Source organism: Panthera pardus, unplaced genomic scaffold (assembly GCF_024362965.1).
Source record: "Panthera pardus isolate Hobbes unplaced genomic scaffold, ASM2436296v1 HiC_scaffold_10, whole genome shotgun sequence".
NCBI classification, from domain to species: Eukaryota; Metazoa; Chordata; class Mammalia; order Carnivora; family Felidae; genus Panthera; species Panthera pardus.
Window position 1 is genome coordinate 67,135,054 of NW_026526655.1, and position 15,218 is coordinate 67,150,271.

Below are 15,218 nucleotides of genomic sequence, written 5' to 3' on the forward strand. Positions count from 1 at the left end.
TTCAACCCTTATAATTCATTTGCTCCAGATGGAAATGTTTGCTTTCATGTTGTTTTTAAGGCTCTGTGAAAAACAAAAGCAAGGTGATCATAAGTTTTTGGATATGAAGGGCCATAGTCTGTATGTATTTGGGCACCACATATCTTGGATTTTTATGTAGTTTAGGAAAGTTGTTGAGTCATATGTCTGCAAAACCGTAAGTGTTCATTGGAAAATAAATAAAGAAGGAAGCATCGTGATATGGGATAGGAAAAGTTCACTGTATTTTTATCATTAAATAATTGGTCCAGTGTATCCATTTTAAAAAAATTCCTTTATCTACATTAATTTTCCCTAAATGTCCTTTCTACCCAAAACTGAGCAGGTAAAAAAGAGACATAGAAAATGTCCTATTTTTTAGTATTAAATATAGTTTTATGAGGAGTAAAGGGCATCTCCCAAGACTGCCATAGGTTTGTACATAACTAAGTCTTTATTTTCTTCACTCAACTTTCTCTTGTTGATATCAGTGCTTGCTGGACTCTCAGCCAGAGGGGGGTTCTGGGAGGGAAATTACAAAGCAGAAGTAGAAAGTTCTTGAGTATTGGCAGTTTCAATACTTTTGGTGAAAAAAAAATCTAACTAGAGTTTGGAGTTGTCTCTAGGTTTAATTTATACCTGCTCTCTTCTTCCTTAGGGATAACTGAGAATTAGTTGGAGAATGAAATCAATTCAGAAATAAAATTATTAATGAAAAGTAGGGAAAAAATACAGGTCCCTGCTGATTTATACAATTTTTGTGTAACAATGACTATTAACTTTCAATGACCAACATTAGCCAGTGGAAAAAAATCTGATTTATTTTTTCTTCACAAGCAGGACAGAATTAAATGGTACTGGAGAATTATCTTTTACATCATGTTTATAACAGTATTCCCTCCATTTCAAAGTATTCATGGAAACTGTAAATAGATACTTGATGAAGACCTCAAGCACGTGCTCTTCTGGAAAAGGCACTGTGCTCTGTTTTCAGAATCTGGAGAGCAATGAAAGTACCTCTGGGCTTTCTCTGTCTTGCTCTCAGTGTCTTCCAAACACTCTCTTTGTGAAACTGAATGTGAGGCAACTCTTCCAGAGGCACAGATGGGTACGTCAATAGCCATTTTAAACCCATCGTGACCTTTAGAGAACTGTTTTGGTGTGGTAGCGTACTTCTGTTGAAATAAAACCCAATTAAGGCTAGTTTAGATGGAAATTTTTTGTATATCTTCTCAAGATAAGCCAGTTTTTTTTTATTTTGGTTTCTTGATGCCCTTTTACCTTACTTTTCAACTACCACATAATTATTTTCACTTTCAAATATCATGTTCTTATTAACGCTGTTTTGAAATTAAAGAAGCACCAGGGCTGTTGCACTTTTAAAATGTGTTGAGGCAAAGCCACATACACGTGGTTTATATTTTTAGCCATTCAATAAGTGGCCTAGAAAAGAGAACTATTGGTTTTAATCTTGTTCTCCCTGCCTTGGACAAGCAGCCCAATGGCTTCCTGGTGTGTCTACCTATTCTTCAAGTGAAAGATCGTAAGTCAAGATATGGATATGCATATCCAAAAGATCAGACTAAGGCCCTGATAGTATGTGTGATCAAAAAATTTTCCTCTTCTACTTGTAAGACAAAACTCAGAAGTTATGAGAGAAATGGCTAGATTTTAAAGGCAATCTGTAATGGCTGAATCTTTTATTTTTGCCTCTTGAACCATATAGCAGTTTGTGAGAGTCAAGCATTTGATAGCTGACTGAAAATAAATGAAATGTAAGCGCATTTCAGTGGAAGTAGGCCAGTTGCTAACATTCTCTTCTATCTCTGAAAGTTAAATTTCATGTTTTAATTGGATAAAAATCAAGAGCAATATTCATCACAAAGGAGAATTTCTATATGAGTTCATGTTATTAGAGGGAAAAATGGTCTCATGGCCTTTATGGGTGCTGATTCTGTCATTTCTTATGAATGGTATTTGTAGTCAACCTTCTTGAAAACTACATATTCAGGTACCATGTCTTTGAGAACATGGTTCTTGGATCAGCGTGCAGCTTCCACAGTATTGCGCCAGGCTTCTGCTACAGCCAGGCATGTTTTCTGTGGCTGAATTAGGCCTGGAGAATGTTGCATCTTAAAACCTGCTTTCCAGTGTGCATTTGTAGAGCATAAGCCATCATCCCTCTGTAGATTCAGTAGTTTCTACAAGGGATGGAAGAATCGAACTTTTAAGTGCCATAAAATATTGGAGGGGTAAGGAGAAAATAGTACAAGAACACAAGTTTGAACTTGTACTATATGGTTTATATGGAAGTTTTCTACAGTTATGCCTATATACCTAATTATATTTTTCTAACTACTTCTAAAAAAGTATTAATTTTATTATTTAGTATAGTATTGAGTTCCTTAATATGGAAAATTTCATTTCAGGTTTCTTGGCTTTTTTTTTTTAATACCACTGTAGTATCACAGCTATGGCAATATAAAGAAAGTAAGTTATTCTTTGTGTTTATCATCAGTCACTTGCTTTTAAATCAGTTACATGCTTTTAAATAAATTTGGAAGTCATTTTGGTAGGGCTATGATAAAATGTATCACAAACTATGCTCTATCAGAGTATGAGTGCCAAATATTGAAATAACTAGAAAATGTTTAGATTACATAGATGGCATTATATCAACATACAGGATTTTAAATTTCTAGGATTTAAGTTTCTAGGATACAAATTAATTCTTTAAAAAGACAGCAGTAAAATCCTTTATGTATACAGTGACTAAAGCATATCAGGCAGTATATCATAATTAGTAAATTGTAACTTAATAAGAACACATTCTAAGCTTTACTTTATAAGTAAATTCACAACTTTTGAAATTTTATATGGTTGACACAAGATTTTTGTACTTCATAGAAGAAAATGTATGTATTTCCCTATGACAAAAAAAATGTGGCCTATGAAGATTACAACAGAACAAGCCTGATACTCCAAGTTAAGAAGAATTAACTTATGTCAACTTCCACAGGGAAAGGAGTTTCCCACAAAACACTTCTTAGTGAAATGAACACTAGCCTACCAACTAACTTTTCAGCTTTGGTGCATGAGGGTCTACAAGACTCTGAATATTCCTTAAGAAACTTTCTAAGGTATAAGTTAAAATCAGAAAATCAGAAAAACTTAAAATCAGAAAAACTCCTGAGTAACTGTGAAGCAATTCTCTATGTAAAATGGGTTCTGCTTGTTTGAAAAGAGTAGAATACATGTGGAGTTTTGGAAGGGTGGTTTGTCTGTTTTTAAAACCCATGTTTTAAAATAATAATGCCAGGTAGATAGAGACAAACTAACTCACTACTGACCCTCTATTTTACAATCTTTACAATGTACAATGCGTAACTTCCATAACTATTTAGAAAATTGAAAGTATTTATATCCAAACATGTTAACCACATTCACAAAAACATTTATAACCTAAAGACAGTACTAATAACAAAAGAATATCCAATGGTCAATACTTGGCAATGGTAGATTCAGTTGTCATTCAGATTAGCAGCTACTATTACTTGTGTCATTCAGGTTTAAGTCAGTATAGTGTTTGTATTTAAATATAAGACCATCTGTAGACTATGAGGCAGACAATTATAATGTGAAAAATTGAACATCTCACAATTATATTAACAGTGGTAAAATGAGAAGAGTATGTTTTATAGAGTTGTCAAATGGGAAAGTATACATGTATTTGTATATCTATACACATATGCTGATTACTTTCTTCCTTCATTGAATGTCTGCCAATATTTTAGAAAAACATTTCTTTATTGAATGTCTGCCAATATTTTAGAAAAACATTTGGAAATTTCATGGGTTTTTATTGCTAAAATATTATTAATTTTAAATAATTCCTATTCATTAAAAAGGTATTTTCTAATACAATTAAATAGACTTCTATCAAGGCCATTATTGAATTATATATCAAAGTGGAGAGATGAAATTACCTAAACACTATAATTCTCTCTATAAAAGTAATACAAAATGCATTCAATCATTTATTGGCACTCTCTAAATTTGATATAAATATTTAGTGTTTATTCTGTGCTTGGGTCTTTTGGTATATATATGTGTGTGTGTGTGTGTGTGTGTGTTTGGTATATACGTTTATGTATGCATACATAAATATATAATTTGTACCTATGTAAAATTTTATGTACATACATAATTTATATATATTCATGAGAATATCTGATCAAAGCAATCATGTATAATGGCCTAACATTCTATAAAATTTAGCATAAAGAAATTATGCAAGAAAGAAAGCCTTCATGGAAGAGGTGATCCATGACTAGGCTCAGAAGAAACTGGTGAATTTGGTTTGGCCAATAGGAAGAAGAAATACGGAATGTTTTATAACTAACCTCAAAATAATTTGGTTTCTTACTGGTTTTATTTATACAGTGGATATTATCACTGCCACTCATCAAATATTATAGTGTTCAACCCATAAGTCACCAGTGAAATTGGAAGGGAAGAGTTAGTCGCTGAATTCAAACAATTATCCAGTATTTTCTTTGTTATATCAGAAGCTGTTGCAATTCTATCCAGTAGTAGCTTTTCTGGGATTTTCTTAAAAGAATAAAGATATTCTGGTTATAAGAAGCAGAAAAGTCTTGCGGGAAGAAAATATGTCTCAGTCTTTCAGCTCTCCAAAAAGTAGAGAAATTTAGTGATAAAAATTCTTGTACTATAATGATCCTAAGAACCATCAGCTGAATATGATGGCCTAGTTTCTCTCTTTAGCATACGCAAGACGAGGAGGTATTTTATTATAGAATTGTATTTTGATTTAAAGTATTTTTCATAATATATATTCATAATATATTTAATTTTCATAATATATTTAGTTGGGCATGATTAACCTCACCTTCAAAGTAACATCGCAGAAAGTATCATCTGGATAGTACTTTTCAACTAGTTCACAATATAAAATATTAAACTACATTTGCATTATGATTCCAGTGAATCAAGAATCTTAAGCCAAATTTCCTCCAATATGACCAATGTTTAGGGAGTCATTTGGGGATTTTTTTGGTAACACATTAACTCTTTCAGAAGGCTAGGGCACAGCGACCCCTACCACTTAGCTACTAAAGTTAATGGGGGCTTTGGAAACATTACCATGTCCGTGTGCTGTTTCATTCATCCTAAAATCTTTACATTGGCCAGGCTGTGTTGTATGTCATGTCTTTGCATCAGTTTTCATAAAACGCTGCAAATCCATAATGTCTTCCCAAGTGATCTCAAAGTATTTATATGTTTATTCTCGTAACATTAAAGTGGCTCTTCCCAGCCATGTGGCATGTCACAATGATTTATTTACAGGAAAAATTCACAACTTGGTAACATGTTGAATTCAGAATGTGCTCCTAATAAAAGTCTATACAGATTCTGCCCAATGCCATTTATGAAGAAATTTCCATTTGATTTAGGATTCTTTGGCAAGTATTGAAGTCATTTAAGCAGTTCAAAAAGAGAGAGATAGAGAGACAGAGAGAGATCCATCATCTTTCTGCTAGTAAAATAAGAAGATTATGTAAGCCAGAGGAAAAATATAGCCCAAAGTTGAAATATAATGACTGTGACTAATGTCAATGTGCTGCTCTTCCTTTCTAAAATTATAGAAACATGGACAGTAGTTTGAGACAACTGGTAATGTTCTTCGCTCTGAAAAATTCCATCATAAGAGGTGGAAATTATAATTTAATTTGATGCATTTTAACTAATATAATCAGTAGTGGATGTCAGCATACCAAAATTTCATCAAACTATTTTTGATTTGGTCTGAGTATTAATTCATTAAGCTATTTTCATATGGCACTCATATACAAATGGAGATCATAAAACAATCAGTATGACCCATCATTTCCAAATCACCCACACTGAATGCTGTCTTACTTTCTTCTGTCTGAATCAGGTCAGCAGTTCCATTGTTTTAAATAGTAGGTATTTAATTATGTTAAATTATTAGTACCTAATGTCAGTAACGTTAATAGAGTCAGATGTAATCACCATCATTTTTTCACACCATGACAAAGAGTTTCCAAATTAGCTGAATAAAAGGGGAGAAAAATCACAATTTGCAATGGGGTTTTGTTTCCAGAAATTAAATGCAACCAGTTCATCTGAAGGAAGCACAGTGGATGTTGCTCCCCCACGGGAAGGTGAACAAGCTGAAATGGAGCCTGAGGAAGACCTTAAACCAGAAGCTTGTTTTACTGAAGGTAAATAATTTCTAATATGATTCAAATGCAATGCCCCTTCTTTTCTTACAGTGGCTGAAAATACTTCACTTGAGGGAACCATTTTAAAGAAATGGTAAAGACACTTTATCTTTGCTTTTTTCTTTTCTTCTGAAAAGTTAATTTATCTATATTTCCAGATTACAGTGGAATAGCAGTGATTTGACATGTCTTTTGTTTTTCGTTTCATCCTCCAGAATGTGGAGAGGCTAACCCTATGAGATAAATAGCGTTCTGGAATGTCATCTCATTGATACTGACTGCAATCCCTTCAGACCTCATTGACAATGTTGTGATTTGATTTATAGATGCTACAATAATTATACCCCATCCTTCACAGTTTCAAATGTGGTTAATTTGTGCTGTGACCAGAGCTGTTAGGGGATGCGGATGTTTTGTAGAGTTTTGACAGGGAAAACAGTAGTTGTTCTCACAGAGACCAGTATAGTGTCTTGCACACAGATCAATAAAGATTTGCTGATTCACTGTGACTGGATTTAATCCAATGAGTAGTAGCTCAGAGAGAGCAGAAGAATGGATGAGAATTAGAAATAACATGAAAACTAGAAGGGGGAGGACAAAGGAACAGAGATACTAACTGACAAGATGAGTCATAGTGTAACTAAGAAAAGCACTGAGGCTGAAAATAAATTAGCTTGGGAAAAATGACAGTGGCTGATACCTAAGACAACAGGGGGCTTTTCTGTACATGAAAAGAAGGAAGTAAAAAATTCAGGATCACATCGAGGAATTAATAAACAATTTGAAAGTACAGTTTTCCCCCAAACCTATTTCCATCAATGGCCTTGAGGCAAAGAGAGATTCTAACTAGTATTAAAACATTTATACTCATGCAACTCTTGATAAAGTAATCCCTTGAATTTTAGGTGGCTGGCTGAATATGTAAGTCTGAGAATGATTCATTTTATAGGAAAGATGCTAAAGATAACTAGGGAATGAAGTAGCCAGTTCCCCTGTAAATGATGATCTGAGACTGGCATGGGGAGAAAGCAACAAAGTTTAATTTTTTCCTATTTAAGATTAAAATATATTTTCTAGGAATGATGGAGGTGGGTGGGAAAGTGAAGAATGTGGGTAAGGGGATGGGCAAAATAGATGGGCAAAATGGGATTAACAGGTATGAACTTCCAGATATAAAATAAGTAAATCATGGAGATGAAAAGTATAGCACTGAGAACACAGTCAGTAATATTGTAATAACTATGTATGTGACAGACTGTGACTACACTTGTTGTGCTGAACACTCAATAATGTATGGGATTGTTGAATTAATATCTTGTACAAAATATATATACATTTCTAATTTATTGTATTTAATTTTATCTTTTAGGATGTATTAAAAAATTTCCATTCTGTCAAGTAAGTATAGAAGAGGGCAAAGGAAAGGTCTGGTGGAATCTTCGGAAAACCTGCTATAGCATTGTTGAACACAACTGGTTTGAGACTTTCATTGTCTTCATGATTCTTCTCAGCAGTGGTGCTTTGGTAAGTAAAATGCAAAGTGGTAAGAATCAGGTTCTAGTGAAATAGCTAATGCTCTGAAAATACCACAAACATACATTGAGTTTAAGAGGCAAAAAAGGAGGTATATCTATGCCTTGCAGAGCTTGGCACCCAGAGTTTAACTATGCAAAACTCAGCACAGAATAAATCAGAACTATGAACTGCCAGATGGAATTTCTCATCTGGTGTTTATCTAATAGATGTTTTCCTCACTGAGACAACCACTTACAGAGACATTCTGTAACTACGTTAACTTCTATGTCAAATACCATCCAGTTCTCCCTAATAATTATATTAACATTTATGGACTAAAAGTGTATTGTGTTTTCTTTATGTATAATCAGTTTACTCTTTCAAAATAAGACAGATCATTCAGGGAATCAATGAAAGTAATGTTGGAATAGGCCAAGTCGATCCCTCATTAACAGAACTTCTAGTTATTTCCTGAGTTCATATTACTTCTCTAAAAGCATGTCTTTATGGCAGTAATTGAGACAGAGATTTGAAGGTGAGAGACAGGAAAGAAAGAACATTTAAATCAGTAAAGATATTGACATTTCCTTGCCAACATTTTCTGTTAGTTTTAGTCTTCAGAATTTGTCTGTTTGTCAGATATTAACCCATATTTATCAAATTACTGCTTTGTGTCCAATATTATACTAAGCAATTTTATCAAGTATTAGAGGGGAGCAAGTAATTCAAGTAAAATAAAAGTATTTTTGACTCACAGGCTTTTGAAGATATATACATCGAACAGCGAAAGACTATCAAAACCATGCTAGAATACGCTGACAAGGTCTTCACTTATATATTCATTCTGGAAATGCTCCTCAAATGGGTAGCTTATGGATTTCAAACATATTTCACCAATGCCTGGTGCTGGCTAGATTTCTTGATTGTCGACGTAAGTATCCTGAGTGATTTTTATGAAATTATTTTTAAAAAGGCAAGTTTGACACTTCACATATTTCTATATTAAAACCTTGACTTTTGAGAACCTACTCTCCCTCATGCTGACACAACTATGCAATTAAAAAAAACCCTACAATAAATGTAAAAGAAAGTGTGTGTTCTGTGCCATAAGCAGACAGCTCTTTTTCTGAAACTTAAGGACCTCAAGGTAAGGAATAGCTAAAAATCTATCAGTTGACAGATCTAAGCACTTAAATTATTAACAGTTTAAGAAAAATCTCCAGGAGGTAAAATTAAGATAGATTTGGGGCCAGGGATTGTGAGATTGCATTTTAATTCCTTTCTAGACTACCTGTTACTAAATAATGCTAAAATAACCCATTGATTGTATTCATTCAGCCACATATCCACAGAGACAATAAAATACATTTCCATTCTTAAATCAGTAAGTAGATATCCCAGTAGCTCTTCAGACATATACCATGCAGAGAGTTAGGTATAGGAGCCCTGCTCTGAATCTGACTACCCTGGGGTCAGTAGTCATAAAAACATCACCAGTTATAGGATCTGTATGACTTGCACCCTATTCTCATTCCAAGTGATGAAGAAACACTGGAGCAAAATGACAGTCATCTGGTTCCTTGTAGTCTTTGATATTCCACTGCACAAAGCTTCACAGCCTCCCCCAAAAAACAAGGTACTTCAAGCACCATCTCTAGCTGTTCCCTAGCAATCAGAAAGCACTTTTTAGCCCTAACACTTGCCAATATGAATGAATAATTGCTGTATGTGTGCATTCATTTTATCATTTTGACAAGTGTGGGCCTATCTAAATTCTACTCCCCTTTTTCCCACGCATGCATAACTTATAATACTATAACCAATGTAAGTTTAACCCTTTGAGTTGATAAGAAATCTGCTACCAGATCACTTCAATGGACCAGAAATGATTTCTAATTCCCATGGCTGGCCTTTAATGGACAAAAGAAATGAGTCTCAATGTTACCCTGAAAAGCTATCCATAAGGGAAGTTTAATATTCTTATGATCTGCGGTGGAATGGGCCTCAAAGAATATCTAGACATTAGGAAACTGAAGCCTCAGTTTAAATAATTTTCCTAAGATAATACAACTACTTAGTAACAAAGCTGAGATTAGTGTCCAAATTTCCTGATTCTCAATTCAGTTCTCCTTTACCCCATGAGTTTCCTATCTGTTATAAATGTAATACTGTATTTTCAGACTGTGTCTTTGGGATTTAGCACTTATTATCATCTCCAGCTTCTCCCTGAAGAACACTTAAATACCTTTAAGAATCCTCTCTGGTTCAGAAAGATCTTGTCATGCATGAAGGTCATTTACAAATGTGATAGAACTTATCCAGAGAATTCTGAAATTTACTGAAATATTTACATTTACTAAAAATTTTACATTTACTAAAATACTACATTGTACTTCAAGTATTTCCATATATTTGCCCCATATAGGACATATAAATAAGATGCTAAAATCTCTCAATAGCAGGGGTTTTGTATCATGTTTGTATCCTTAGAGACACCTAATATAGATACATAAGTATCTATTGAGTAATGTCTAAATGAATAAATTTAATTTCAAAAAATGTTGCCAAAAAAAAATTACTTCCCTTTTAGTGAGTCTCAATTAGTAGACTGGAACTGGGTTATTAAAGCCTTCTACTTTGGGACAAAGTATGTTACCTTAAATGGGTCTAGGGTCTATCCTTCACAAAGCTAGGGCTGAAATATGTGAATTAATATAACCTCAGTTAACAACTTGTTCTCAGACCACTGGGTCCACTAAGTTAAAGTAAACATAGAGATAAAAATGTTCTTGAAAGTACAAGTAAAACATACTTAAAAGGGCTTCACAGTCCATCAGGTAAATTGCTGTTAAAAAGATAAATAAATAAACAGCCACAGAAAGTAAAAAAAAAAAAAAAAAAAAAATCTGAGGTATAAGTGAAGTACTTCAAACCAGAAGGAACATGTTTCAAACCTTGAAAAATGTATCTGTGTAAAAATATGATCTCTTCAATTCCCTACCTAAAAGTAAATGTAGACTGCAGTGGGCTACCTATCCAACCTCCTAACATTCATTCATTTATTTAATAAACGTGCCGAGCACCTAAAAAGGGCCACGTGCCATTTTAAACAAAGGAGGTGTGAACATGAACAGATCAAGCTGTTAGAGCTTACACCCTCTGGAAGGAAGGAACAAACAGTAAAGATATAAACAAATACAATCTAAAAATAAGATCTTTTGGGGCTCCTGGGTAGCTCAGTCAGTTGAGTGTCTGACTTCAGCTCAAGTCATGATCTCATGGTTCGTGAGTTTGAGCCCCGCATCAGGCACTGTGCTGACAGCCCAGAGCTTGGAGTCTGCTTCAGATTCTGTGTCTCCCTCTCTCTCTGCCCCTCTCCTGTTCATACTCTGTCTCTGCCTCTCTCTCTCAAAAATAAAATAAAACATTTAAAATATACGTAAATAAATAAAAATAAAAATAAGATCTTTTGTCGCATGTGGTATGATTGTTTTGCCTATTTGGGCTTTTGTTTCTTGACTTTGTTTTTTTGTCATGTAGAAATGTTTCATATTGATTTGGTCAAACTTATCAGTCTCATTTTTTCCCCTTCTTGGTTTGTTCATGCTTCTGAAGACCCTGTCATGTCAAGATTATTAAAACACTTTTTCATGTTTTTTACCCAGTTTTATAGATTGAGTTTTGTTTGTTTCTTCATCCATTTAATTTTTATTTTGGTGTAAGGTGTGAGATTAGGATCCAACACTATTTTTTTCAAAATGATTTCTGCCTGCCCCTCTCTCTCTCTCTCTCTCTCTCTCTCTCTTTAACCTCTCCTTTGAAACGCTACCTTTAACTACATGGTAAATCTCAGCATGTCTTAGGTCTAATTTGGATTTTATTTGTTTCATTCATTTCTTTGTCTATCAACATAACAACTTGAATTACTGCAGATTTATAATTGGTTTTAACATCTAGTGGGGTCAGTGCTCTCTGTTCTTAAAACAATAATAAATTATACTTATACTTTCTCATGTTAATATTTTAAAGTTTATATAGTTCCAAAGGCTCCTATACAACTTTTTAAAAAATATATGAAAACATGTATTAGCACCTAAAATAATTGTATTATTTCTTATAATAGTTTTTTACTTTATTCCTTTGTTTTGTTGAGGTCAACAATAATATATCAGCAAATAATGAATTCTACTACTTTTCTAATGCATATAGCTCTTATTTCTTTTTCCAGAAAGTGTTAAAAAAATGTTGGTAGTGGGCATATTCTTTTAGTCCACTTTAATGAGAATGCTTCTGGATTTTGCCATCAAAAATCATGCAAGTATTTGGAATGAAATGTATCATTGGAATGCATGGAGGTGATTGTGGTTTTTACTTCAACTTGCTCATACTGAACTTAATAAATCATCTTAAGCCATTTTAAAGAGAAATACATTCACATTACTTGGTTCATTAACCACTCACAGAACTCCCAGGGTCTTCTTCAAAATCATCAAATCCCTCCTGCATTATTTCTCTTTCTCAGTCTCGTTGATACAGAAACGTGGAAAGGTATGGAAGACAACTAAACCAACCTCCTGAAACAAATTTTAAGTGCATGGCAAATCTTTAAAATTATTTTTTTCAATATTGCCTTAAAGTATATGAAGTTTTTCACATTCGTTAACTCAATAAATTAGTTTTTATCCTACATAAAATGGGATGAGGCCCATTAAAGGAAGCTCAGTTACTTGTGCCCCACTTCTCTAAGAACTCAGAGTCAGGCACGGTGAGGTAGTTATATGCAAGTGGTCCCTCCCAGTCTTTGAACCCAGAATTTCCGATCCATCCAGTACTCTCTGATTTTGGCTATTGCCTTTCTTTTCTTCTCAAAACATAAGCTTCCTTACTTGAGGTCTTGAGGAATTTCTAGCCACTTTCCTTTAAACTCCCAGTTCTCAAATAAAAAGACTTGGAGAGCATGAGGGAACTCTTCTGAAAGCAGCTCCAGAGGCCTGAAGAAACTGCGAATGCTTCCTGAGGCAAAGAAGCCCAGAATACAGAAGATTGCATGTTCTCTAATAACCTTTCCCATCTTTCCAGTCTTCTGTAGCAGCAAACACTAGACAGAAATGAATAGCTCAATAAATTATCTTGCCACTAGTCATTTATTTTTCTGTTAAATTCTGTGAGATGTATGCTAAATTAAACAACGAGGGAACAGTGGTTCCATCTGCCTTTAAAGGCTCAGTTCTGTTTTTTGTGTCACGCTTTATACCATGTGTTCTTGGGCAGATGACTGTTTCCATTCTACCTCATAAGACTGTTGGAGGATTCATTCAGATCCATTTTCAACAGCCTTTCTCACAAGAAATTAAGTTCACATGCCTTTAAAGCATCCAGTGGATGTAATGAATTAACTCCTCCCTCCCTACACATCAAGGAAAGCACTTGTACAGTCCTTGAGAATTGAGAAGATAGCCACTCAAACCATTTTCTGTATTTCATGGCTCAGATGACAAACAAATATCTTCTTGGAGGTCTTAAAGCTCTTCCTGTTACAAAACGAGAAACAAATTTTTGATAAGGTATGCAAAGGGATAAGGTATGGTTTTGACGTCAGATCACTTGGGTTCAAGTCCCAACTCCACCTCTTATTACCACTTCATCTCTTTTCTTTTGGGGAGGTGGGGGGCTTAACCTCCTCACCAGTGAAAAGGCAATAGTGATAGTATCTACATCTTGAGATTTATGTGCATAAGGCACTTAGAACAGAACCTTGCAGTGCACCTGGGTGGCTCAGTTGGTTAAGCATCTGACTTCGGCTCAGATCACGATCTCACGGTTTGTGAGTTCAAGCCTTGCGTCGGGCTCTGTGCTGACCACTCAGAGCCTGGAGCCTGCTTTGGATTCTGTGTCTGCTTCTCTCTCTGCCCCTCCCCCCACTTGCACTCTGTCTCTGTCTCTCTCTGCCTCTCTCTCAAAAATAAATAAACTTAAAAAAAGAACAGAACCTTACGTATAGTAAATGTTCAATATATGCTACTATATTGAAAGAAAATCTAAGCAAATAAAGTATCTTCCTCTCAAAAAAGGGCACGTCTTCCTTAACCTTTCATACATTTAACTAAAATTTCGTTATGTGTAAATATCAAAAGATGTATTTCACTACATTATAAGTCCAGAAGTTTGGGAAAATATTTCTTCATTACTATGAAACTACAACACAGTTTGATAAAAATTTTTTTCAGGTAAAACTATCCCATTATTTATTTATACAAAACATTTATTTATTTATACAGATAGCATTAGGCACCATAAGAGAAGAATGTTTCATGCCAGTCCATAAAAAGTTTATGTGACCTGCCTGGAAGGGGAAAAGAAGATATCTAAGCAACTGACTCTATTAAATGGTAAATGCTTCCAGGACACATAACCAAGCCACTATATAAATTCAGGAGAGAAATACAACTTCCAATCAATGATATTAAGCACAGATCCACAGAGAATCTGGCTTTTGAATCAAATCCTGAATCATCAGTTATACATACACAGGTTGAAAGGGGTTCCATGGGGTGAAATATCTAACTTGAAGGGTTTACAGATATTTATAAAAATGAGCAAAGACTCTGTTTCCATTGGTAAGAAAAGCAGTGACATCAGATGAGCCTGGCAATGTAAGATGATCCCACTATGTGGAAGGTGAAGGCTGCCAAGATACGTCTGAATTTTATGTGGTTGGTACTAAAGAAGAGACACCATATCCTATGTCTTTAGTCAACAGTTTATTTCTTGGTGGACTGATTAATATCTTTTGTTTTGTAGGTTTCTTTGGTTAGCTTGGTAGCCAACGCTCTCGGCTACTCAGAACTTGGTGCCATTAAATCCCTACGGACACTAAGAGCTTTAAGACCTCTAAGAGCATTATCCCGGTTTGAAGGCATGAGGGTAAGAAGAAAAAAACTCTGATGATTCATGTCAGAATTAAATGTAGGTGATCATTTAGATACAGAGGGGTACCATACTCTTCTGATATTTAGTTCATAGAGTTACAGAATTTCAGAGCAGGAACCTTAGAGATCACTAAGGCCAACCTCATGAAACTGAGGTTTATACAAGCAGGTCCTCAGAAACTGTGGCAGAACAGGCCTAGAATTCAAGTCTTCTGATAACAGTTCAAGGATGTTTCTACAACATCCAAAAAATGTGTGCTGCCATTTATTTCTTTTCATTGCTTATACATTTTTAAATGATTATTTACTATTGACATTCATCTTAGTAAGGGTGTTTCTTCCTCCCAATGGGCAGTTTGATTCCTCAGAAATCACTGGTAATGAATGAAAAGTAAATAGTTTTTGTGTGCTTCACTTCTTCAATTAACAGGAGTAACAAAAAACACTTGTTGTACAAGAAAACAACACTAAATTGTAGCCTCTGATAAAA

The 15,218-nt window shown here is 34.4% G+C and overlaps 1 protein-coding gene across 5 annotated transcripts in view; it reads left to right on the plus strand.

Moving 5' to 3' along the window:
- The window catches only part of SCN3A (sodium voltage-gated channel alpha subunit 3), a 114,683-nt gene that overhangs the window by 87,254 nt on the left and 12,211 nt on the right, over positions 1-15,218 (plus strand). For all 5 annotated transcript variants that reach the window (XM_019458056.2, XM_053908095.1, XM_019458069.2 and 2 more), the window contains 4 exons: positions 6,164-6,284; positions 7,654-7,808; positions 8,557-8,730; positions 14,601-14,723. In XM_019458056.2, the coding sequence (XP_019313601.1) occupies positions 6,164-6,284; positions 7,654-7,808; positions 8,557-8,730; positions 14,601-14,723 (573 nt within the window). The remainder of the gene's footprint in view (positions 1-6,163; positions 6,285-7,653; positions 7,809-8,556; positions 8,731-14,600; positions 14,724-15,218) is intronic.